Raw genomic sequence first — 27,111 nt, forward strand, 5'->3', positions numbered from 1 at the left:
AACTTCACTAGAACATAATGCATCCCGAAACGGTAGTACTTAGAGGAAGAGCTTTGTCACGTGTTTCACACACAGTGCAATTTCTCAATGTTTTTATGTTTAATGTTTTATATTGTAAAGGATCTCTTCCGCAATTAGGCTGGCAAAACCGGTTGTCTTTAGTACAGCTCTAGCTCCGGACAAAGGGTTCGTCTCAAATGCTAGTCTGTATTTATATTCTATACCTGAGTGATGTTTTGCCGACCTATTTTCAACATAAAGCATTCTTGTTAAATATGCCATCGCACTGACTGCGCCGACTGTGTTATAAACGTGATACTTTCTGCCCTCTGATTTGCGGATAATCCCCATCCCCTAAACAGACATGTGGTCTGGGTAGGTGTATACAAGGAAGTCTTGAAATCATGCTTTAAAAGTAGGTGATTGTGTAATTCACCACGTGGGCCGAATCTGTTTGTGAAGTCCAGCGTGCATGTAGGATAGAAACATATAAGGTCGACAGCACAATTTTGTTTTTAGTCTTTTGGTATGACGTGAGGACCCAAATACTAGGGTTTTCTATATATGTCTTTTGATTCTTGCTTTTCATTCAAGCAGAGGCCATGGACACTGATTCAAGTGAACGTATAAGAGAAACGTACGGGTAGCACAGTGGTTAAAGCGTTCGGTCATGTTTCTCTCAATGAACGATTGCGTCTTGGCTCTGTTGTCAGACCGATTGTTAAACTGGGTTCAGGTGCTCAGCGCACCACACCCTGGCTGAAATTCGCTACATTTATGCTGGCGGCGAATCGATGCTTATCTCCTGCCATTAATGATTTTATTTGAATTTGTTTACTTATAACTTCATGTTTGACATTCCTTATTTATTCATCCCACCCTGCCAACAAATTGACCTAAATTAACCTTTGATACATTAGGCCGTTATATTGATTTGAATTTATGTATCTGTGATAACCAGACACTCGGTCAGCGTTGGGGGCACGGCCCAGAACTGAATGATCAGTGCTCTATCAGGCTTGTAATAATTCGTTCGGAGAGACGCTGTGATACATCGACAGGAGCATAGATGTGCCCCGTCGTTAACCCTTAGTTAAATTAGCTATGGTGGTTCGATCGCTCGTCAGGGCAAACCCTTTATCTGGTGTCACCCACCGTGATATCTAATAAACAATCAAACAAAAAAAACCAACAACAACACACACACACACACACGCACACACACACAAAAAAAACAAACAAAAAAACCACGTATGTCAGGTGAAAAACATATGCATGGGCTGGTTGAACGCTGCACGTGCTACAGAAATTGATGAAACGACACGATCGACTAAGGATGAAATGAGCGCGCACAACTGCTGAAAGATGCAGGTTGTTGTGTTTGGTTTGAGGTGCTTCTTTTTCGTTTCTTTTTTAAATTTCTTCCTTGAAATATGACCCTGATCTCTATTACCTAGGAGAGATTCCAAATGACAGTACATCTATATAATCAGGGAGCCTATATAGAGGCAGGCTGTAGACTATCCCCGATATAATGGATTACATAGTGATCGAGTGGTCGCAACGTAAAGAAAGTAGCTATGTATCTTACATATTTCCAAACATGTTTTCAGTTTCCTTCAGCGAATTCGAGCATGCGTAATAAATTGAACTCTGTTACCATTTTGCCAGATACGGCAGTATGCATATTAACGTTGTAGCGAGTTTCAAACAGTTCAACTTCGAAGCGCCGTTAGGGGTCGCTTCTTTACACCTTGCGGAAACACCACCGCGCCGCTAGGTGTCGTTTTCATTTCGCTCCCCGTAGCCAGGCACTGTAGAGGAGTTTGGAACTCATCGTCAAGGAATATTTCAAAATGGCGGATCAACCCAAACATAATGCACCTCATGGAATGGAACCGTATGATTTGGGGAAAACTTCGGATCTTGGTGCCCTCAGCGCAGAGCAACAGGAGAGACTAAACAAGTTTAAGGTAAGATTATGATAGAAATGCCTTTGCTATGGTGACATAAATAGACATATTGGATATGCATGTTGATTTTTAGAGAGTGTTCTGTTTTCGATCAAAACAAAACTGATAGTTAGTTGCTAAAGCACTACAGAAACTGATTTAGCCCAAACTGATTAAGATTAATTCTCCACACAAGTCTATTCATTGCTATGTCCTGTCATGTATATGTGCACGCCTCCACGTCAGTTCTTGATATGTGTTAAATGTATTTTATGAATGAAATGTCAATAGATCTGCCTCAAAACTTACAAAAGCGTGTTTGGGCATCTATCGACTTATAGTAAGATATCGATAAAGTTCCCAAAGGGCAGGTAGTGCACTTTACCGGGCGCAATTTTTCCGATTTTTATTTTGATGGACATATTTGCACCAAAGGTAAGCCAAACCTAACCTTTATTCACTAACCCTAAGGATCTAGAAGTGGGGTGCCCGAGGGCTAAGGATCTAGAAGGGGGGTGCCCAAGGGCTTATATACCGGGCGCAATTTTTCCGATTTTTTTTCCGATGGATAAACTCGCACCAAAGGTAAGATTTATGATTATCTACAGTATTAGCTGAGAGCCGCGGTGCGGCCCTATACAGTCAAGACATGACCCTTGACTGTAGATCTATAGGACCGCATCGCGGCTCTTGGCTAATACTGTAGATGAATCTTGAACTGTTTGGGCCTCACCATCCTCTCCACCCTCTGCCTCATATGCATGTAAATCTATCTGCTCACTGTCTGTAACTTCCTGAGACAGCTGGAGGACCCTCCTAGTCCTAAGCCGCCTGGGTTTTGCTTTCAGTTAGTGGTGAATCACTGGGGTCATACTCTGGCAACTGTTAATAGACCTGAGCAAAGGTCCGTATTTTGCTAGCGGACAGGCAGTTATTTCGTACACTCTCTATGAGCAAACCCCAACTTTATCAGCCAGACACCAAGAAACGTAGTAACTCGCCTCTAGCTGAATTTATGTCAAAATATACAGAAGTAAAGTTGCTATTCTCTTTCTCCAACAAGATGCTATTTAAGTTGCAAACAGATATAGTAATAAAAGTGTTGTCATGATAGTCATACAATAACTATGTTCAGTGAGTAATCAATTAACAGAACAAATAATATTCCATTGCCTATTGTCACTGACCTATTGTGCATTCTGCTGTTTTTGAAATACAGAGACAAAAATTGATTTTGTTCTAGTATGAAACATTTGCTGACTTAATTGTGAGCATTATGAATTTATTTGGTTGCAGGTGCAGACAAGAATGGCAAATGAGAAGTATCTACGTGACCACCCAGAGGTTGAGTGTCTGCTAGCTGGCTTCCTGGGGTAAGCTCATCCATGGATTTCTGAGACACAGATGTTTAAGGAAGTATCAGTACCTTGATTTACCAATGCATATTTCTGAGAAAGCAGATCCCATGTAACCATGTCAGTACAGTAGTAGCTTGTAGCATTCTTGATGTTGTGAGTTGACATGCCCAGATGGTTGCAGATAATATTAGCCTTTAGCTTTTGATCATTTACACTTTACATAGTTGCTGTTAATAACTACAGTGGTGAACAACATTCACTACTCTAAGTTGCTGATATAATTTAAGCCAAGAAAGTCCTGTCTTTCCTGAATGTGTAATGTGTTGCTTTATTCTTGGCCTGATTCTCTGTTTCTAGCGATGTTCTGAAGAAGAGACCTGACAACATCCGTGAATTTGCTGCAGGTGAGAACTGTTTCTTTGGAGGAGTAAAGTCTATTCACAGATGCCTATGTGATCCAGTCGCAAAAACTGTAGTGAGAATGAGTGAGAATGTGATAGTATGGTAAACACATTCACTGTATTATTTAGAAAATGAAATTCATGTTCAAAATTCATCCCTTGTGTGTAGAACATTTATACACTGACACATTTCATCAGGACAATGTGTGAGGCCCATATTTGGTGTCCCCATTCATTGCTTGACTAGTGCTAAAATCAAGGTGAAACCCAACTCACTCGCTCACCCAACTCACTCATCATCAGGACATGTTGGTGTTAGTACACAACTGTCGAAACCTGTATGATATGTGTACTTCTTGTGTTGATCCCGGTATAATGTATGTTCTTTTTTTAAGACTACTTCACGGAACCAGGTCTTCCAGACAAAGTTCAGACACAACTGGAGGAGAGACAGGCCAAGATCAAACAGAACCGTATACTTCAGAAGATTTAGATGGCATTTTGACTAATGTCTGATTGTGGCTGACAACTGATGGGATCAGCAGCGAGGACCAATGTTATCTCAAACATGTTGTTTATCGAACGTCAATTATTTAAAAACTGTCAAATGTAAAGCTTACTGATTTGGGGTACAACAAGGAAATATATATCAGTAATCATGGTAACAGTGTTTGCCCGAGAGCTTCCCCCATTTCTTCAGTGTTTGTGCACTACTGATGGTATTAACTTGTTAAATGTAGGGTTTTAAAGGTCTCACAAATTCCTTTTCCTGTGTGGAAGTTACTGTAATGTTGTCCGTCATTGTCTGCATGACTGTTAAACTATGTTGGACCAAGCACACAAAACGGCCATTGTATGTGTTGCTGGGTAATCCATAACTTGTGAAGCATCCAGTGCGTTGGCCTGTTACCTTTCAGTGCCTGTGTGTATGAATGGGAGGTTTGTCATCATTGTCACTTCTCAGGCAGTTCAATACCTTTTGTGCATAATCCTATGTATTATTTACCAGTTTTATTTATGACGTTTATTTTCATTTTGATACTTTGTCTTGTTTTCCATTTATTTTTCTCTCACCTATGTACCTGGTCTAACTAAATGCTGGAAGAATGGTAGTGTCTGACAGAAAGTAAGAGGGGTGTGGGTTGGTGAGGGTTTTAGAAAGGGGAGACAAATCTTACTGTCTTGACCGGGGACCGATCACCTCATTGTAATCCTCTCAGTATATGCTGTGTAACGTTGCCATAAATAGAAATGGTCAACATTTAAACCATTAGTCATGTCAATATGTTGGATCTTCAAATCTGTCAGTTTTTTATATATTCAATCAAGTCAGCTGCAAATGATTCCAAGATATGATTTCAGCCAAGTCTAAATTCTGTTTTGCACACACTCTTATTAACTGCTCCCATGAGCTGGCCTGACCTCTTGTTGTCAAGAAAACAGTTCATCACAAATGATATTTCCTTAGAGGGTATGTAAACCATAATGTTTCATATTGCATGGTTGATGTCATTCATGTTTGTGTTGATAGTTCTGCCCAGACTCTGGTGTTGTCTACAGAGGGGTGAAGCTGTTACTCCATCAGTGCCTGTTTGCGATGCTGAGCAACTTCTGTCACACTCTGAGCTTTTGTCTCACTTCACTAAAAGCCATCGACATGAGAGTGAAGACAGTGATATGTTTTTGATATAGTTTTGTGATGTGTATTATTCTTGTTGCTTCTAATTTATACAAAAGTGAATATAAACTGGTACTGTGAAATGGTTGTGGTTTGTTTCTTTCTGCCAGGCGTTAGCAGGCAGAGGTTGTCATGGTGATCATTGCTACATGTCCCATGTGTGTCCACAATGGCCTCTCTAGCCTCAGTGAGGTTCCAGTGCCAAATGTGAGTGAATATGGTTTTACGCTGCTTTATATTCAAGCAATATCATTGCAAGGCACACCAGAAATATGCTTCACACATTGTACACATGTGGAGATGACGGTGACCAGTGGACACTCTAGGCCATCCTGCTTCCCAGCCAGTGCAAAATATGACCACACCTCCCACCCCACCCCCACCATTCCTGTCTTTGATGCAGTCATTGATTGTTGTTATTGTGACCACTTTGAAAGCCTGTTACAGAGGTTGATTACACACAACCCCCATGTAAAGCAGGTGGAACAGTAGGAACTAAGGAATAAACATTTTTTTTCACAAATGTGAAATATTCTAAACAGAACGATACCTCTGACGTTCCCCACATGGGCACAGTGTGTGAAGCCTTTTTCTGGTGTTCCCCGCTGTGATATTGCTGGAACATTGCTAAAAGCGGCACAAAACACAACTCCCTTACTCACTCACTCTGACGTAGGAATCTGGGCACTTCCAAACTAAAACTGCAATGGTTGACCAGAAATAGGCACGTACAAAACTACAGAAGGACCATACGAAATCACGGTAATAAAATACAATACAATCATCCAGAATAATGGCAGAAGCAAGTAAGATGTTCCAGAGTATAAGAATGCTTTCACGAATGCTCCGAAAATAGTTCCGCCTAACTACTGATTGGCCGAAAGGAGGAGTGTGTTCTTGAATCCAGAACAGTACCTGTTGGAGGCTTGTTGGGAGTATGGTTTTCGGAAGGGTATCGAACCCACAAGTAGGTAAGAGTGAATGAGAGTGAGTATAGTTTTATGCCGCACTCAGCAATATTCCAACTATATGGCGGCGATCTGTAAATAATTGAGTCCGGACAGGACAATCCAGTGATTACCAGCATGAGCATCGATCTGTGAAACTGTGACCCAAGTCAGCGAGCCTGACCACTCTATGACGTTAGTTGCCTCTTACGACATGCATGGCTTACTGAAGATCAATTCTAACCCCGATCTTCACGGGTAAGTAGATAAGATGTAGCCAGATCAGTGAAAGATCGCACCCTTATAAGTCTAGCTTACTATTTAGAAATCGTTCGGTCCCAAAACCTGTCAAACGGTCAAGCCTGAGATGTTTCAACTGTAGCTACTACTGCAATGACATGGGCCCAGACAACACTTGATATTTTAATGGAACTTCAGTCATTTACTATCTGTGAAAATCACAAAACCGAAAAATTCCTCTTCTCCTATGTGACAGTTAAGCAAGTCTGCAGTGATGATGAGAGGATCTGTTGCTCCAAATGTGTACCGTTTCTCTAGTCTTAAACACATCGACATACATACCCAGTCAACTTTAAACCAGTTAGTGTGATGGCGGCTTTTGATCAGTAAATGCAGTTTTGTGAAGAAGTTAACATGTACGCTTTCAAAAACGGCATTTTTTGTCACCGTTTTATGTTTCATGAGACTTTGTAAGTCTCTCAAACTTAGTTGGGCAATGTCGATATAGTTTCATATTTTAGGCAGATAGGACATCTTATTTGTCCCTTCTTTGGCATATAGTAAGTATGTACTATGCTGGATGCTGGTTAACCTGTTTTGATTGTTTGAGCCTAGAAATCCTTCTAATCTCCAATCTATATAATATAATACCCACTACGTTTTCAAGATCTTTGAGAAAATCAGGGTTTACGAAGAATATTTTGGAGAATGGGAGAATACTATGAATATGGTCCCTGTCATAGTGTCTCTGAAATATGATCACAGACGTCTGAGCCTTGTCAGTGTCTTTGCTTTGTACGTCTTTGGTTCTATCATAATATTTGATGTCTTTTGTGAAGTGCTTGTTTTGAATTTTGCCGAAGCTGATACTTTTGTGTGCCATAAACTCAGTATCCTGTTATTTACCACTGGTATGGTATTTATATCTTATAACATGCTGTTACATCCTTCCCTAAAAATGTGGCCCGGTGTTTCTTATAGTTTCAAGTAATGATGACATTGCTATCACAGGGCCAGATAATTAATCCCCGAGAAACCTGTAGGAACCGTGGAATTGTCACATTATCTCCTTAGATAATCTCCACGTTCTGTGACATTCCAATGAGAAGATACAATCCTGGAAAGCACACCAGGTTGAGCTTACAGACGAAATGTGCAAGTACAACGAACATATCACTCATAAATATGACATGTTTGACGTTCCTATCAGGCTTCATTGTGGCAACAGGTGCTACGGCTTTACACATGACGCATTGATGTTACAGCATGCTGACATTTCAGTCAATGGTGCTGGCACGCCAACCCATGAGGATGCTTTATCTCCCCCAGGCAACCTGTCCGACCAGGAGAACTATATTAAAAGCTGTGTTCCATCAAGGCAAGACAATGATTTAGATACCAACGTATTAAAAACAAGACCTCTGTTTTGTTAAATAAATTTTATTGAAACTTGAAAAAGGAACGAATAAACAATTATAATAATTTATTTTATGCTAGAAAGTTATTACATCACAATTTGGTAATCTGTACAAGAAACGCAAAGGAATAATTATGCAATACTATGGAGGCAAATGCCGTAATACTGACAGTAAATCTGACAATCTCAGACACAGGAAACAACAAACTGTGACAAAACAGGAAGTGCTGCCCATTCATAGCAGGATCCGCGGGGAAGTAGGTGCATCGGGAAACCCTGAACATCCAACGGGCAAACGCAAAGACGCAGCTAATGTGTAATATGTGTGTATTAACATCATCCTTCTTTATCGGTGGACACTTTCTTCCCGAACGTACTTGTCCGAAGAATGCCATGTTCATAATCTCCTTTATAAGGGGACTATCTACTCCTGAACATTCCTTGATTATATACTGAACAAGCAACGGAACACCACTTCATCTCAGTGTTCTTTTATTTGTTCTCACATTTTCACCTACAGTGCAATACAGAGGCTGCGAAGAAAGAAAGACGAATAAAGGAACATTTATGCTATCATGTGTTCCCTTATTTGTTTTTCTCAGTATATGTTATAGTGCTTCAGGTGTCGGGTTATTTATGTTTCTATTTATCCTGGTAGAAAAGCAGACTGGATATATCCTCTTTTATGTTATGGATAATACCTGTGAACTCACCATCACAGGTTTAATTTTACTGTCGGCAGATTGAGCTGGCAACAGTGCCGTGGAGTTATGGGCGAGATTGCAGTGGCATGGCTACACAGTAGCGAGTGTTTACAGCTGAAATGTTTGAGCAAGCACAGTATATAACGGTATAGATCGATACAATAATAGGGCAAGGTAATACTAGAAATGGAAACACGGGATGAGTTAAAAAAATCGTTTCAATAATACTATTTTGTCAGAAGCAATTATCAACTTCTGCAGTTCATAATTAGATTCCCAAAGTTGTAGACTAGGCGTTTATCACAGTTCTTTATGACCTGAAGGTAGGCCCGCCCCCTGAGTGTGGTGAACCACGTGGTAGGGCTAATACTGTAGCTGGTTCTTCTTAACTTGCTGTCTCCGAGGGGTCATTCGCTCCGACACCCAGTCTGGGTGGATGATGAAATGACCAGTAACCATCGGCTGTGTCGACTGCAACAAATATGAAAAAGATTTGTGAGAGAGTTTAACGCAAATTTTATCATTGTAAGCGTTGGAATCGGAATTGAATTTGTTGGGTGAATAGTGTAACCTGCAGGTGAAGGAATGCGTATTTTTCTCTGTGTAATGGTGTACATTCTGCTGCGAAATGACGCTGGCCTTAGCTTTTTGTCACTGTGAAACCCCTCGAAATAGGGAATGATACCGCTTAGTCAATTCGATTCGATTCAACGTCCACAGGTTCCCCCGTGTCAAAGGGAGGTAACTTTGTACACCAAACCGCTGCGTCGCCCTTGAGCCCAAAGGTATATTGACTACAGGACATATTGATTTTAAGGTACAACACTGATTAATTGATAAGGTCGAAGTATATTGATAGAAAGGCATGACATATTGATTAGCAGGAATAAGATAATATTGTATCGATTGAAAGCTATAGTGATTGATCATGGTGGACGTACCTGGAAGCAGCTGAGATCGTGGACGTAGTCCTTGCTGAAGGACGCTCTGCGCCTGTAGCGGCCCATGGGCCTCGACTCCCGGGCTGACTGGGGGTACATGGTGTAGTTACCCATGGGGGTGGCGCTGAAACATGGCACCCGGAAAACGTAAATACTGGCCCTGACTTCTATGTAACACATTGTTAGTATGGACAGTTTGTCATGTGTCGCCTGAAAGGCTTGATATACATGATGTACGGGACCGGAAGTCTGTGTATCTCGTGTGTATAGCAGGCACAGGGTCGGATCATGTTGTACTACAGCTTGTTCAGCTTGACCTGAGCTACTCTACATATGCATGACCCGGGAGGTAAAATGGCACAAATGCCAGGTCGTGTTAACGGCATTAAATAGAGGAACAGAGAATATTATTAATGTTACCTTCGTGCGAAGCATGCATATATCGAAAAAAAGTAAACTATCTGTAGCTTCTCTTCAAAGAAAAACGCGAGGACATTGCTGACGATTTCTCGACACTGAGATATGACACTTTGTCTCTGCTGTTAGGACATGTTGACAATCAACTGACAAAGGTGCACCCCTTTACAATAATAGAGCCAAGCAGTTATGACACGACCACACAATGCATTAGTATTCACTAAAACGTGTATCTCTCACGTGTATGTACATATTGTAACGGTGTATGCACCAACAACCACAAGAATCACCAGATGATGTATCTGGTGCCTTACCTCTCTAAGTGTCTGACCATGCCAGAGTTGTCCATCTGGTTGAAGCCGTTACTGTAAGGATTCCACGTCGTGGGGTATTGGTTCTCTGGCTGGGGAAAGTAAAGACCCTCCGACTGGGTCAGGGAGCGGCCGAAGTAGGGTCTGGTCCTCATTGGGGACATACTGCGGGACCGCTGGTAGGAGGACATTCCACGGTTCATCGTCTTGCTCACTCTACAGGCAGCGTTTTTCTCTGGAATACAGAGTGTAACAACATTCAACTAGGTTCCAGTGAAAGAGATACGGCTTATACACAAACACACAGTCTTAATGTCAAGAATATAACATGTATTATAGATGTATCTGACACAGACCGTTGCCAGGGGCACTTCCGGGACAGGATCGATACCCCCACACTTGCCATCTGGCCGGATGACCCACACAGATCATGTTAATTGATAACACCTCCACTTGATGATTCACAGTAACATGGTACTCATGACCTACATTTATTGTCCGAAACTTTTATTGTTTTTTGTCCAAAACAATGAAGACAGGCGTGATAGTGCTGAACTGATTTGAAGGAGGCGTAGAGTGAATCTCTCTCAACTGTCAGTTGATACAAGTCAACTTTAAGTTTTATGGACGTTTTCCGTGGATATACAGTATGTTTCCCAGGATATATATGTGCACTAAGCCCGAGCGTTGCTTTCACACCAGGAAGCGACGGGATATGGACCTCTAGGGGTCCATTCCCAAGTCCAGGTCCAAGACAAAATCATGGACGACGTTTTGTAATAAGGCCCCGATTTATTATGAAGAAGAATAAAAATTATATTATAAAAAATAATTGTGTCTGCTGCTGTATCCACACCTAATATAGGAGATGACTTTATCGCTTCCGCTGACGGGATGACTCACCGTAGTCTGTGGAGGCGTTGGTGACCCAGGAGTTCAGCTCAGGCACATAAGTCAGTGGGGATCCTTTCTCTAGAGCCTACATGACCAGAAGAAGTGATGCCTTGTGAGTCTTTAGAGTGTTCGGTCACCAGAGCCTGGCATCTACATGGCACTTACTGAAGGGGTGCCAACCCCAACCTCTCAAACTATCAGGCATATCACTGAACTCTTGAAACAGTTAACATGGACCATACACCTGAATTACAGTACTTGTTTGACACAGAATGCATAATCATGCTTGCTCATAGGCTGATGACTGCACTATTGATGTACCACTCTTTTCGCAGTTTAAGAACCTGAAGACTGATTTTGAACATTAAAATATTGGCGTCCAAACAAACGAAGAACCAAACAAACATATTTAAATGTGAAGCTCACCTCAGAATCTCCAAACGCATATCCTGGGTGGACGGAGTGGGGCCTGTCTTCGATGTCGCCGGGTACAGATAAGTAGGGGGTGGGGACGCGGTGGATGCCGATGTTAGTGTGCGGGCGGAGAGGTGGGTGACAGCTTACGTCAACTGGTCTACGCTCGGGCCATTCACTCCAGTGATGAGCAGCAGGTGAATCTGAGAAACACAGGAAATACATTGAAACAATAGCATCACAGTAGTTAATCTAGCTCCTCCCCGCTGCCCGCAATACAAGTAGCGAGGTCAATGGCACAAGGTCCGTTCAACAAAGTGGCCGTAGTTAAGGTGGTCGTACCGTTCGTACTTTAACAAAGACTCGGACCACTCTTACCTATATTCCTTGATCACTTTAGCTGCAGTGTTATTGCGTTTGCTCAAGTTAGCTTTCCATGACAGTCACGTGTATTTACCTTGACTTTGCTTTTGCCTCACAAAAACGTATTCCTTTAAAGACCAGTCTGAGCAAGGTTCCGAACAAATATGGAGAATGGACTCTGAGTGATGGACTTTAGTCAACGCTGTTGTTACCAATATCCAAACCAGTACTGTGTCTCCAGGAACAGTCTACATACAAGTGTGTACGTGCACATGGAGCGTGACCTCCGTGTACCGCGACACAAACTGTTAATGTTGCTTGTCATGTAATCTGTGTGTCTAATTACATTAAAAAATCATTCTCTTTCAAACAACACCTTCTGCGATAAGCGTGTGGAAAAAGGTTGCCGTGCGATAGTCCCTATAGCAACCTCGGCCTCGCCAGACAGCGGTGACACACCCACGTAAATTGTTAGTTGCATACTGCACATCAGCATCGTTCCTAAGAAGTAGACTGACGGTCTTTGTAAAGGAGCGACAGCATTTCTTTAAAATTCAGAGCCCGGAGGAAAATATAGACTAGCTTCGTTTAAGACTTTGGCACTGTGGAAATGGCTTGGCTAGACTAACGCTTAGTCTCTGTAGACACTGTTGATAGAAGAGTTGGGAGATTATCAAGAACTGCAAAACAGACCGGTTAGGTTTTGAGGACTATAATATACATACTAGTATAGGAGGAGACTTTGTAGTTGATGATTAACCGACCAAACAATGCTGTTTAATTCCATATCAAATGTTTCAGCAAGTTTTTGTGAACAAGTCACGAAAACCAATGGTTCTTATTACAAGGTGCAATTCTTGCCAGGGTGGTGTGAATTCTTCTTTGCCAATATTGCTAGACACAGGGGGAACTGGCGATCTGCAGATTCATAAATACGGATTGTAGAATATTGTGGGAAAGTGGATACAGACAGGTAAATATTGCAGGAACTGGATGCAGTTTGGTACATATTACAGTTAACGCCATATAGACATTCACATATTGTAGGAAAATGGTTATAGACAGGTATATATTGCAGGGAACTGGGTGCAGACAGGTAAATATTGAGGGGATCTGCTACATATAGGTAAATATTGCAGGGAACTGGATACAGATATGTGAATATTGCAGGTAACTGGATAAGTGGATTAGTAACCACGGATTAACGACTAAACAGATTAATAGATTATCGACAGACCAACTTAGATACTGGGGCACACCGATTGAACGACTGTATCAGAGCTCGTACAAATGGCAAACTATTCATCGCCGATTGGCTAGATCCTGTCTTCGAATGCAAGGGAGATACATGTAGCTAGTAGAAAGAGACGACATCGCAATGCACCGACTGTGAGCAATTCAAGCTAATAATCTTATACATAGGCTCTATCTCTCAGTTAAATGTACAATTAACGGATAATGGCGTGTGCACATTATGACTAATATTCTTTATCACGACCTTATACCAGTGTCTCTACAGTTGGACGGATCCTCCACATAGACTTTTAGAAAGGCGAGGAATACCCTGTTGTTATCCTTCATGTCGAGGGATCAAACACTTGGTGTATTTCTAAGACACTGACATTATTTACTGAAGCCGTTGAACGGTTATTTGTTAGAACACAAAAGTATGTGATACTATCAACAATGCAGCATATTTGCTTACACAGACGGCTATCTGATACCTCCACACAATGTCGTGTGTACCTTATACCCCGTACAACCCATTAAACGTGTCTGACAGCTACATATATACAGTGGTGTTGCTGCCATATCAAATACAGATTAAGACAGATAGATACGAGCAAACAGTGAAGGCGCTACCCCAAATAATATACACATTAATATGATGTAAGACTTGCTACGAGCAAACATTAAGGGAAGTGCTCCAAACTAAACACACCAGCCACGATAGAAGCTCAGATGCAACCCACTAAGCGTAACACTCAGCTACGTGTACACATTAATGACATTAGACCTTAGTGGACAGATCAGCAATCACATGCATTCACGTGCAGTGGTAGATCCTCCCAACAAACGTATTAGCAATCAATCACTACCGTACATACACCACGGGTACTGCCTCTTAACAAACCCATGTGTGTGTCAAAGAAAAGAGGGTTTAATACTACACATTTACATGCATGCATCATTATTAAAATGTATGTCAACATTAATTTTAAAATCGATAGACGTACTGGAAAGTTTGAACACACCAGCCTCCTTCAACCTGTCAAATACCAACATCAATCACTTGAGTTTTGATAAAGTTCAGTCACTGTTTATCAATATTAAAACATGTAGGTATCCAGGTAAGGTACACGCTATGAGTATGGAGTGCGCTAGTAGCTATCAGGCATATCAGCAATATCGATGTGTATCTCACCTTCCAGTCAGGCAAGCCAGTCCACTGTGTGGCCAACACAGAAGGAACGAGTTAAATAGCTGGCCGTGACATAACCCCCGCTTAGAAACGCACTTGCCTACGACCCGTCTCCCTGCCTCTGTGTAATATTGCACAGGACTCAATGACGCGATATAGACTTCTCTGTCGTATTTTTAATACAGTAGTACATGTACATAAGACACATGTTGACATGAAAGCAAGCAGTGTGCAAGGTACATATAGGAGGCCCTGGCTGTATTCAGTGTACCATATCAGAAAATCAGGTTGTCGAACAAATGAACTGGAGGCGTCTTTTGACGCTGTCTGACACGTGTCTCCACGTGTTGTGGACAGAGATACTGGGATATGTCCACCTACCAGATAATTGGAATCACAATGGGCCAGTCAATAACATTCCGGGTACATCGTAAACCGTTTTAACTTGGGGTTAGGAGCCAGACATGACGAGAGTTTGTTAGATATACAGACGTAGATATTTCGCCATATACCAAGAATGTATTGTGAAGACTCAATAATCCGCATGCATGCTAGATATCAAGTAATGGCGAGTGGCAAGCATTCAAACCTTAGCTACCAATATATACATGTGATAAACAACATAACCACTCGTTTCAAAAGTCATTATGCAATTGGATAACTCGACCTCCGAATTGTGCCATTGTATATCCTCGACGGTCAAAACGATGCTCAAATTGTTGATCACTGGATTGTCTGTTCCAGACTCGATTATTTACAGACCGTCGCCATATATACTACCAGTCAATAGTTTATATTCACTTAAAGAACTCATTGTATCTTGTTTATAGATATGGCTACGGCGAAGTTGAGCTTTTCCTTTAACGCGAGGGAACCAGCTGCAAATCATGCAGGTTAATTACACGAGGATCATGCTTTAAATCCCGAAAAAATATTGTGCATATTGAAAAGCTGTAGTTTGGTTTAAGGTTTTGTTAAGAATTCGCCAACTGTCACGGAATTTCCTTGTTTATTGAACTCATGACAATAATCTTTTCAACGTTAAGACTTCGTTTTACAACACATCAGTTTATGTGTAAACAGTACCTTTAAACAGAATGGATCAGTTTGCAAAATCCAGTTTAGAACAGTTGACTGAAGTAAATGGCTACATTTACACTAGTGAGTCTAAACTTTTTATGAGTAGTACAGCTGGATTATTGCTGAGTGCAACGTTAAACAACAACCAAAACAAAACATCAGGTAGACTCAAGCAGTTGTTAGTGGAATAAAGTCACTTTGATCTCTAGACTCTTGCATATCATCCCGTTGTTCATTGGTTAGCAAGCTATATGTGTTATCGTTGTATGTTATTGTGTTGGCTGGCGGAAAAGGAAGACACGCCGTAGTCGTTTGTCGATGTGTGTTTTAAACTGCAAGACATGAATTATCTCTTTATATTGTTTTAGTTTTGACATCTTTGAACGTTGCGTTTCATAGCCATTTAAATACTACAGATTTTGATGTGTGCTGATGGAAATAGCTCTCTTCAATGTTAACTAACTTGCGCTAATCTACCATGGCAACTTTATTCAGCTAAACAGCTCAACAAGATACATCTATCTCGACCACTTCACCAATACACATCTATCTCGACCACTTCACCAATACACATTTCTCTCGACCACTTCACTAAGACACATCTATCTTGACCACTTCACCAAGGCTCATCTATCTTGACCACTTCACCAAGGCACATCTATCTTGACCACTTCACCAAGGCACATCTATCTTGACCACTTCACCAAGACACATTTCTCCCGACCACTTCAGAAAGACACATCTATCTTGACCACTTCAACATTGCGCATCTATCGCGACCACTTGACTAATACACATTCCTCTCGAACACTTCACCAAGACACATCTCTCTATACCACTTCACCAAGACACATCTATCTCGACCACTTCACCAATACACATCTATCTCGACCACTTCACCAATACACATTTCTCTCGACCACTTCACTAAGACACATCTATCTTGACCACTTCACCAAGGCACATCTATCTTGACCACTTCACCAAGGCACATCTATCTTGACCACTTCACCAAGACACATTTCTCCCGACCACTTCAGAAAGACACATCTATCTTGACCACTTCAACATTGCGCATCTATCTCGACCACTTCACTAATACACATTCCTCTCGAACACTTCACCAAGACACATCCTCTCTGCCACTTCACCAAGACACATCTATCTCGACAACCTTTCCAAGACTGATCTATCTCGACAACCACTGTAGGACGTCTACCACATTATTGCCTTTTACGACCATCGAGGTTCACGAGTGAGGACAAAAGACATGCATGAGTAGGATGCTTTTTGACCACTTTCAGCAAATTATAACTATACAACTTTGTAAACTGAATGTCAGTGTAATTCGGGTCTTCAGGCATCGACACAGGAAATGTCTGTGTAACTCGGACTGCTGTCTATGTGGACTTCTTAGTCTGTCCCAAGCCGGACCGAATTAGACAGAGTGCACTGTATCAGGACGAAGACAACTTATTTCACTCACGTGGGTGCAGAAACCGGATACCACTTGGCTTAACAGATTCTTGATCTTGTCCTACGGCGTCGCCACTCACCTTGGTCGTTGTCAGAAGGGTAGTAGGTGTCAGGGTACTTCGGTTTAAGAATGGGCCTTCTGTTGGGACGCTGCGGGGTAGAAACCGGCCACACGTGCATAATGTCACCTGTTGTCACTCGCTGTTACTACGGCATGAACAACTCGGCGACGTGGACGTTGGTAGATCTGACAGGTGCACGACAGGTCGGAGGCCCGGATTTATTCACTAATACGTCTACCTCGACTGCTTATCTATCCTAGAACCCCGCACTCCGTGCAATTAAATACCCTAACCGCTGAATGCCTCTCAGCCCAGATATAGACCAGATATAGACCGATTTGTTTTCATTCAATCATTCCAGCTGGAAACCGTTATTTTTAATTTCTAGCCGTGTCTGGTTCAGCATAGGTCAGCTGTATCGTGATGACGGTAAGATAAAGACATGTATGCTTCACTGAATCCGAAACCTAGTTTTCTTGATTTTCGTGCCTGTGTCTGATAGTGAGTGTTATTTCCACCCACTGCCTCCCTCGCCTCACTGACTTGAGCAAGGGAGGTCACGTGATCAGATCATTAATCGTTCAGTGTCTTTCATCACTATTGGCTACATGGTTTGAAGTGTGTAAGGGCTGAGCTTAATTCAGATAATACCAAGGGGGAGACAACCATCGATAACACACAACAGTGTAGTCACGTGAAAGATGAAGCGTGTGTAACAGTTTGATTAAGGTGTACACAAATCCTCCATGAATCCTCTTAACCCAATAGCTTATCTCCTTCTACTCTGGCATGTATGTAATTGGGTAAGTAGCCGTGAGCAATTGGACATTTAAACCTTTTGAGACCTTGAGAAAAAAGTAAGATGAGTCCCAAAGAAAATTACACATGATCATTACTCAAACGCCACCTGATTCCACGGCAATTTTACCTCCAAAATGGTCTAAACCGGCGATCATTCCCCAGCATAGCATAGCTGCGAGAGCGCCAAGCATACCGAGGTATGAATTTCACGATTGCAGCATGCGCAGTAAAGCTTTCTGCGCTGATTTGAAAGAGGACGACAAAAGATAACTTTTCTTGAATGTCAGGTCATTTCTAAGAAATATCTATAACAAGTTATTAGCAAACAAAACGCTTGGATATCTCGTGGTCATGTCAGTGGTAACTCGACCATTAACGACTTGTGTGGGTGCACGTGCCCACGTGAAACGTAACATCGTCCAAGACCTGGATGATGAGGACCATTGACCGTAACGACCGTCTGGCAGACGAAGTTCCTTGACTGTCGTTGGCAATGTTGAGGGGTTACCTCTCTCCACCTGTGCCATCAGAAGGTGGGGAAGCTGCTGGACTCTTAGGTCAGATGCCCCTTCTTCACAGGCATGCAGGAACGTATGATGTGTTTCGCGCTCAGAGAAAATAACATCTTGAGGACTTGGCGTTGGGTTCATTGGTCCGATGAAAGTCACTACCTTCTACGCCTTATCGGTCACTAATGGAGACTGCGTAACGATGCAATCGCCCCAAGAGATCAAGGGAACTGAATCCTTTGGCTATAGCCTAGTGATGGTTTTGGTTTGCGTTGCTCAAACTGGATGTGAATCGTCCACGTCATCAACAGGAAGGATACTGTCGTCGAGCAACACTCTGACAACCAATATACACTGCTGACAACCAATAAACACTGCTGACAACACTAGACCTCAACGTCCGCGAGCCGTCATCGCCCATTTGTTCAACATAGCCATCGAAACATTACCACATACCACAAAGAAGCCCGATTACCCGATTCTCTAGGAATGGGTAAATCAAATGTCCAAAATGTTGCCAAACTGTCAACTCAGACACCATATCATCGGTACAAAAAGCAGGACGTGAAATCTGAAGTGTGTCCAACAAAAGGGGAGATAACCATCAATATTCGAGAAAAGGGTAGGCATGCCATATCCTACCAGTAGCACTGTCATTACAAGTTGCTTAAAGAAACTAAATATTGATCCAATGCTACATTGTTTCACGCCGATAATTAAATGCAACGTTATAAAAGTGCCAAATATCAGATTATAGTCTACGATACATTAGATATAGGTAATACTACGCCAGTCGGTATACCAATACAGATCTATTTTGCATGTATATAATACCAAACTGTATTTACGTTACGTATACAATACCAGATTGTATCACAAAATAAAAGATTATATCACAAAACACCAGATCACGTCAGAAGGTATATAAAGCTAATTTTATTTCCTCTATTTATTTCTAAACCACGTTGTACATACAATACCGGTGCATAGCACGTTGTATACGCAATAAAAGATTACATGTATATCACAAACTGTATATAATACTAGGGAATGTGACGTTATGTGACATATACTCTCCCACTCACAACCGATGAGAGACAAGGAGACAAAGTGCTCATGGATACGTTCACACATACACTCCAACTCATCAACTCATCAACTCACCTGATATCGTGTCAACTTTCATGTCAACTCACCTTGCTCATGGTATACCGGTACAACATCAGTCTTGAAATGATGTTCTGCAGACCTCCTGGCTTGAAGTAGGGATACCTGACCGCCCGCTGGCCCCTACAACAGTGAGTGAGTACACTTACACACGATGAGCGTAGCCTACTACTACTACTACTACTACTACTACTACTACTACTACTACTACTACTACAGTAGGTATCAGGTACCTGGTATGACACATGCAATGCGAGGTATCCTTAGAAGTGTACAAAGTATGACATATGCTATATGTGGTGTGCAGTACAAATACCGGATTTTAGGTAACAAATAAAAGGTACCCAAATTGGCGTACCTGGTATGATGTATTCCGTTCGGTTATCCGGTAAAAAGAACACATCATAGGTACTGCATGTAAGTAACCCTGTTTGAGGCTATCGATTAGTCAACGTTTATCAGTTAATAAAAAATATATTCTCATTCCACAGTTATGCAGAAAATCTGGATGAGAGAGTTTGGTTATCAGAGAGAGGGAGAGAGATTTGGCGCGTCACAATCCATGGGAGGTAACTGTTATAGAAAATGAATGAAGCGCAATAAAATATACAAATGTTCCCAAGTCAACATGCACAGAGCACGTCTTTGAGTTGATGAGCGCGTCTGCACATACATTATGAGTATTATGACATTATGACGTATGTTATCGAGGTGAGCATGTGATCTCTATGTCCTTATATTTGACGTACTGAGGTTCATTTCAGGGAGCAACCTCTACTAAGGTAACCTTTACTCCCACTCTTTAACATTGCTCTAAGGTTACTGTGACTTACGATCACCTCAGTGCTTTATGAAAGGAGGCCCTGGTCTGTGTGAACCCAGGAGATGTACATCCACGTATTTGTCTAACATGGTCGAGTTATTGTCTTGCAAGACCGGCGTCCATATTCAGCTAATGGCGTACCTTGCTAGGAGGAGAGGGTGGGTATGTAATGGGCGTGGCCTTGATGGTCACGTGTTTATTATTCCTCCTCTTGTAGGTGTCCTTATACTGGGTGGACCAAGGGCGGGGCACTGCAGTTGGCATGACGACTGCTCCGTTGAATGTTTTTGTAGATCTGTACTTTTTCAAGTCTGAAAGAAAACCAAAACCACATAAACAAATGGTTTCAGTATAAATGGATTTATGCACGTGCATATGCACATTTATACTAATACAAAAATAGGGGACTTTCCATTATTGATGTGATATTTTTCGGTGATTCATGGACTTATATGTATGTAAAAGATTACAATAATGATATCAAATGAAAAAATCTATTTAATCTGATCGACCAAGAGTGAGAACTGGCGTACAATACCCATTAGATACCATCAGCGCCTGTCTGTAAGAAGACTCGTCCCGTTATCAATGTATGAGAAGCAGGAAAACACTACACACCAATCAGAATCCGCGGAAGGACTGAGGTACATTGATTAGGCAATCCCGAGTACTTCAACCGGTTATGGTATTATTGTGATTGTTTAAAAAATCGTGAAAACCCTATACCGTCATGTTGACTCTACACAGAACATTGCCAACAGATCTGTGTTGAATATTTTGTAGTTTTTTAATAAGGACAGGTCCAAGGACAGTTGGGTATTCCAAGAGATTCATGTGCGTTTGTTTACATAACGGCTCACGTGTTTCCAAATGAATGATTGCTCTGCACACTGTTTGTAGGTAAAGTAATCTTGGCGCAATGTTAATAGGATTTAAGGTTAACCTCAGAAAACCTTAGAAAAGGTTCCTTCCAAAAATGAGCACCAGTTTCCCAGAACCACGTGTGATACAGTGAGTGGACAGATGATTCGTAACAGGATATACAAACAGAGCAAGCCTGTCCAACGTCCAGGGCCCCGTTTCACAAAACTCTCGTAAGCCTAAGATCTCGTAACTTTTCTCGTAGCATTCGCATCTCTTATGCTACAGTATAGGAGGCACAATGGCTACGAGAAAACTTACGAGATCTTAGGCTTACGAGAGTTTTGTGAAACGGGGCCCAGGTGTTATCCACGACTGACGGACGTCATATTACTGGACGATGTCTTGCCGCTCTGAAAATTGTTTTCGGATAAACCAAGGTTTACTTGGGACGTCCTTGACGGTCATCCTGTATGTCTCCTTTGTGTGGCGAGAAATGTTAGTCTGATGTTCCTCTTACGCTTTTCATCCATTTATCTAATTAAATATTGTTCCGTGTTGATCCAGAAGATGTAAAGAAAAGCGTTAACCGGAAATCAGCCCCTGAAAGAACTACTGAAAGGTGTGGAACCAATTAACAATAAATATGCTTCTGTAATTACAACTATATTCTGAAATTGCTATAATTGTAATAACAATTGTAGGTCATCACTAATCATATACGAGGGTAACATATATGATTAGTCGTTGCAAGAACACTACCGCATGCAGCACGTGAAATGTACAGGTCATGGAATAAAGGGCTCGTCAGTCGTGTGGCAGTCGTCACCCAGTCGACATGTTGTCTGGTTTGTGCACGTTACTCGAAACAATTAACGAACCTAACAAAAATAAAGTAATTTCGCAAAACAGTTTAAAACAATACAACGGTATCACTATGAAAATACAAAAATAGACTATCAGTACATATTCAGAGTCGTGATGAGGGCAATAAAACCAGAAATGGTACAATGTTCCCTTCAACCACATTAACCCGACTTTCAACTAAAGGCCTTGGTAGGCTATACGGTTATCACACGTTGTGCTGGTCTTGTGGTAACTTCTTGAGTAATGTGTGGTGAGAAGGATAACCATCAGTCATAACTGTGCCCTTCACTGAATCCACAGGTACAACGTGTACCAACAGCGAAAACAACACTGCCCCAATACAAGATATAGATGTCCTTTCTATTGAATATTTCTTCATTCGTTGTAAGCAATTCGATTAAAATACACAGCAATGGGGCGGGACAAATAAAATTTATCTGTCAGTTCGTTATAAGCATGTTGGATATTAACGTAGTTTACTGTTTATATGTAGAAGCACATGCAATTAGAACAAAGTAGATTATGTGATAATTACACACATACTGGTAAACGTAGGCCTTAATTTGTATTTTATCTCAATTTGTTTGCATGACGGCGCCCTTAGTAGTAGCCCCACAATTTGACGCAAAGTAGGTACACGTGGGTCTGTGTAGAAACAGGGATACTAAACCTTGTTCGGACACGGAAAAGTATACTTCTGTAGCAGTGTTTTGCGTTCGGGTTTCTCGTCATTGTGTCTTTTGTCTGATAGTCTGATGCGTACACACTGCTATACATACAAGTACTCACAAGCGTAAGGATCTGGATACCTGAAGTAGATAACCGTGTTTGTCGTTGTGTCTTTACTGTTACACTACCTTGTGAGTGTCGGGTGCACAAATGGGGTACATACAGTAAGGTGAATACATGATGTACAGACACTGGTAGGATGGGGTAAGAGACATACAAGGATTAGAGACTGGGATAGGAGGAAAACAAGGTGTTCAGACTAAGGTAGGAGTCATACAAGGTGTTCAGACAGGGATAGAAGACATTCAAGGTGTCCAGACTATGATAGGAGACATACAGGGTATCCTGATAGGAAGAGAAGACAAGGTGTTCAAACTGGGTAGCAGAGATAGGTGTTCAGACAGGGACAGAAGACGTACGGGGTGGTTAGACTGGAATAGGAGACGTACAGAGTGTCCAGACTGAGGTGGAAGACATACATGGCGTACAGGCTGTGATAGGAGACATACAGAGCGTACACACAGGAGTAGGAAACAGACAAGGTGTACACATACTGGGTTAGGAGACATACAGGGTGTACATACTGGGTTAGGAGACATACAGAATGTTCAGACTTTGATAGTAAACATACAGGGTGTTCATGCAGAGGTAAAGATTGGGAAAGGAGACAAACAAGGTTTTCAGACAGGGATAGGAGACATACAGGACGTTCAGACTAGATAGGAGACATACAGGACGTTCAGACTAGATAGGAGACATACAGGACGTTCAGACTAGATAGGAGACATACAGGACGTTCAGACTAGATAGGAGACATACAGGACGTTCAGACTAGATAGGAGACATACAAGACGTTCAGACTAGATAGGAGACATACAGGACGTTCAGACTAGATAGGAGACATACAGGACGTTCAGACTAGATAGGAGACATACAGGACGTTCAGACTAGATAGGAGACATACAGGACGTTCAGACTAGATAGGAGACATACAGGACGTTCAGACTAGATAGGAGACATACAGGACGTTCAGACTAGATAGGAGACATACAGGACGTTCAGACTAGATAGGAGACATACAAGACGTTCAGACTAGATAGGAGACATACAGGACGTTCAGACTAGATAGGAGACATACAGGACGTTCAGACTAGATAGGAGACATACAGGACGTTCAGACTAGATAGGAGACATACAGGACGTTCAGACTAGATAGGAGACATACAGGACGTTCAGACTAGATAGGAGACATACAGGACGTTCAGACTAGATAGGAGACATACAAGACGTTCAGACTAGATAGGAGACATACAGGACGTTCAGACTAGATAGGAGACATACAGGACGTTCAGACTAGATAGGAGACATACAGGACGTTCAGACTAGATAGGAGACATACAGGACGTTCAGACTAGATAGGAGACATACAGGACGTTCAGACTAGATAGGAGACATACAGGACGTTCAGACTAGATAGGACACATACAGGACGTTCAGACTAGATAGGAGACATACAGGACGTTCAGACTAGATAGGAGACATACAGGACGTTCAGACTAGATAGGAGACATACAGGACGTTCAGACTAGATAGGAGACATACAGGACGTTCAGACTAGATAGGAGACATACAGGACGTTCAGACTAGATAGGAGACATACAGGACGTTCAGACTAGATAGGAGACATACAGGACGTTCAGACTAGATAGGAGACATACAGGACGTTCAGACTAGATAGGAGACATACAAGACGTTCAGACTAGATAGGAGACATACAGGACGTTCAGACTAGATAGGAGACATACAGGACGTTCAGACTAGATAGGAGACATACAAGACGTTCAGACTAGATAGGAGACATACAGGACGTTCAGACTAGATAGGAGACATACAGGACGTTCAGACTAGATAGGAGACATACAGGACGTTCAGACTAGATAGGAGACATACAGGACGTTCAGACTAGATAGGAGACATACAGGACGTTCAGACTAGATAGGAGACATACAGGACGTTCAGACTAGATAGGAGACATACAAGACGTTCAGACTAGATAGGAGACATACAGGACGTTCAGACTAGATAGGAGACATACAGGACGTTCAGACTAGATAGGAGACATACAAGACGTTCAGACTAGATAGGAGACATACAGGACGTTCAGACTAGATAGGAGACATACAGGACGTTCAGACTAGATAGGAGACATACAGGACGTTCAGACTAGATAGGAGACATACAGGACGTTCAGACTAGATAGGAGACATACAAGACGTTCAGACTAGATAGGAGACATACAAGACGTTCAGACTAGATAGGAGACATACAGGACGTTCAGACTAGATAGGAGACATACAGGACGTTCAGACTAGATAGGAGACATACAGGACGTTCAGACTAGATAGGAGACATACAGGACGTTCAGACTAGATAGGAGACATACAGGACGTTCAGACTAGATAGGAGACATACAGGACGTTCAGACTAGATAGGAGACATACAGGACGTTCAGACTAGATAGGAGACATACAGGACGTTCAGACTAGATAGGAGACATACAGGACGTTCAGACTAGATAGGAGACATACAGGACGTTCAGACTAGATAGGAGACATACAAGACGTTCAGACTAGATAGGAGACATACAGGACGTTCAGACTAGATAGGAGACATACAGGTGGTGTAGAAAGGCTAGAAGACATACATATACATGATGTACAAATTGGGGTAATAGACATGTAAGGTGTACAGAAAGGTTAGGACACGTACGTGATGTACAGATTGGGGTAGGAGACACAAAAAGGTGTAGAGATTGGGGTAGGAAGCATACAGGGTGTACAGACAGAGGTAGGAGACAGGCATGGTGAACATGGACACTACCTGAACCGACCCATGGATGTAGTGCGTACAACATTTATGCTGATATTTGTTATCATGAAGGTAAGTGCAGGATTGTGTAATAAGTAATAATATTTCAGGATGGATACGGACACACATATTACACACCAGACTGGACACACACGTCGCATGTTGCTGACCTGTCCACCACAAAGTCTTTTTTTCTTATTTCCTTGATACCATATTCAGCAGATGACGTCTAATGAAGTCATTGAGAAGTTTTCCGTCAAATATCCCTGCACACTTTTTTCAAATCTCGCGGAAATGACATATGATATGGTAGACTACGTGGAAATCTATTAGTTGCCTAGCAACACAGTTATTTTTGCTGTCAACCTTCACAAGGAACTGCATATGTTTGATAGTTTTTGCCACTAAAAATGGAATGAGCAATAGTGCAGACATCTCTGGGTGCTAATGTCTTGGCTGTTTGTATATTTACATTCTTTAATACAAACAGATCAACGTAAACGGTGACAATATTCTACCCATGGTTGATTATAGTGCTTAAACAACGAATGCAAAACTGCCATGGAAATACCAAGTCCACTTACCTCACGCCATGTTATGTACGTGGTCACTACCAGGACGTCAACAGTGCTGGTATGTTAATAAGAGCAGGAATATTACTGAAAATATTTCGATAATTGTACCTAGCGGAAAGGCTGAATTGAACACAAAGACACACAAAGGTCTGCGTGAGCAGGCAGTGAAACACTGACTCAACACCGAGACTCGGCCCAGGCTGGGTCGCCTTGATCAGTGTACGACAGCACGCATGTGTACCCCGAACCCATCCAGTTATAGATACTCCCAGACACGCTAGGCCATATGCATGTCGCTATTGACATGAAGTATTAAGTTGTCGATAAGACTGCACGTAAACCCTTAAAAAGTCCACCTCATTGACACAGGTTTGCCAGCACTGGAAGTACTCTGAGGCCGGGTATCGTGTGAGGAGAACATGGGGGCGGCAAGGGGGAGAACTATTAGGGTAGATATGGACGAGGCTAAAGCCTGTTGAGGGTAGTGTGAATAAGGGGTAGAACTATCGAGGGTAGATGAGGATGAAGGTAGAGCATGTTGAGGGTAGTGTGAAAGTGTGGTAGAACTATCGAGGGTAGGTGTGGATGAAGGAGGGCAACATCTGTTGAATGTAGTGTGAATACGGGGTAGAACTATCGAGGGTAGATGTGGACGAGAAAGTCTAGAATCTTTAAGGGTAGTGTGACGGATGAGGTGTAGAACTTCACGTATTGCACTGTTACATCATCCTGAACTACTAACAAATCGATACCGATATGAATTGGTCTTCAGGACCCCATGTTTGTTGCTAGAGGCGACTAACGTGGTGGTCTGGTCACTGATAGTATCCGGCA

General features: G+C 42.0%; 2 protein-coding genes across 2 annotated transcripts; one reads left to right on the forward strand and one right to left on the reverse strand.

Moving 5' to 3' along the window:
- Positions 1-1,746: 1,746 nt before the first annotated feature.
- Positions 1,747-5,472, forward strand: LOC137277456 (RIIa domain-containing protein 1-like). Its single transcript, XM_067809186.1, has 4 exons — positions 1,747-1,973; positions 3,249-3,325; positions 3,668-3,714; positions 4,107-5,472. The coding sequence occupies exons 1-4, from the start codon at positions 1,857-1,859 to the stop codon at positions 4,202-4,204; spliced, it is 339 nt and encodes a 112-aa protein (XP_067665287.1). The 5' UTR covers positions 1,747-1,856; the 3' UTR covers positions 4,205-5,472.
- A 2,528-nt stretch (positions 5,473-8,000) lies between these two features.
- Positions 8,001-26,710, reverse strand: LOC137279210 (uncharacterized). The gene is made up of 8 exons (XM_067811710.1): positions 26,287-26,710; positions 20,519-20,688; positions 19,584-19,677; positions 11,687-11,877; positions 11,270-11,345; positions 10,370-10,601; positions 9,639-9,762; positions 8,001-9,168 (listed from the first exon to the last, which is right to left on the reverse strand). The coding sequence occupies exons 2-8, from the start codon at positions 20,639-20,641 to the stop codon at positions 9,061-9,063; spliced, it is 948 nt and encodes a 315-aa protein (XP_067667811.1). The 5' UTR covers positions 20,642-20,688; positions 26,287-26,710; the 3' UTR covers positions 8,001-9,060.
- Positions 26,711-27,111: the final 401 nt, after the last annotated feature.

The sequence above is a fragment of the Haliotis asinina genome, chromosome 3, assembly GCF_037392515.1.
Source record: "Haliotis asinina isolate JCU_RB_2024 chromosome 3, JCU_Hal_asi_v2, whole genome shotgun sequence".
Taxonomy (NCBI): domain Eukaryota; kingdom Metazoa; phylum Mollusca; class Gastropoda; order Lepetellida; family Haliotidae; genus Haliotis; species Haliotis asinina.

Excerpts from the sequence above, each read along its gene's own strand:
- LOC137277456 (XM_067809186.1), top strand. The coding sequence starts at position 1,857 with ATGGCGGATCAACCCAAACATAATGCACCTCATGGAATGGAACCGTAT. Across the intron at positions 3,326-3,667 it reads CTGCTAGCTGGCTTCCTGGG|CGATGTTCTGAAGAAGAGAC; the intron begins GTAAGCTCATCC and ends CTCTGTTTCTAG. Across the intron at positions 3,715-4,106 it reads CATCCGTGAATTTGCTGCAG|ACTACTTCACGGAACCAGGT; the intron begins GTGAGAACTGTT and ends TCTTTTTTTAAG.
- LOC137279210 (XM_067811710.1), bottom strand. The coding sequence starts at position 20,641 with ATGCCAACTGCAGTGCCCCGCCCTTGGTCCACCCAGTATAAGGACACC. Across the intron at positions 11,878-19,583 it reads ACCGGTATACCATGAGCAAG|ATTCACCTGCTGCTCATCAC; the intron begins GTGAGTTGACAT and ends TGTGTTTCTCAG. Across the intron at positions 10,602-11,269 it reads CAACGCCTCCACAGACTACG|AGAAAAACGCTGCCTGTAGA; the intron begins GTGAGTCATCCC and ends TCTGTATTCCAG.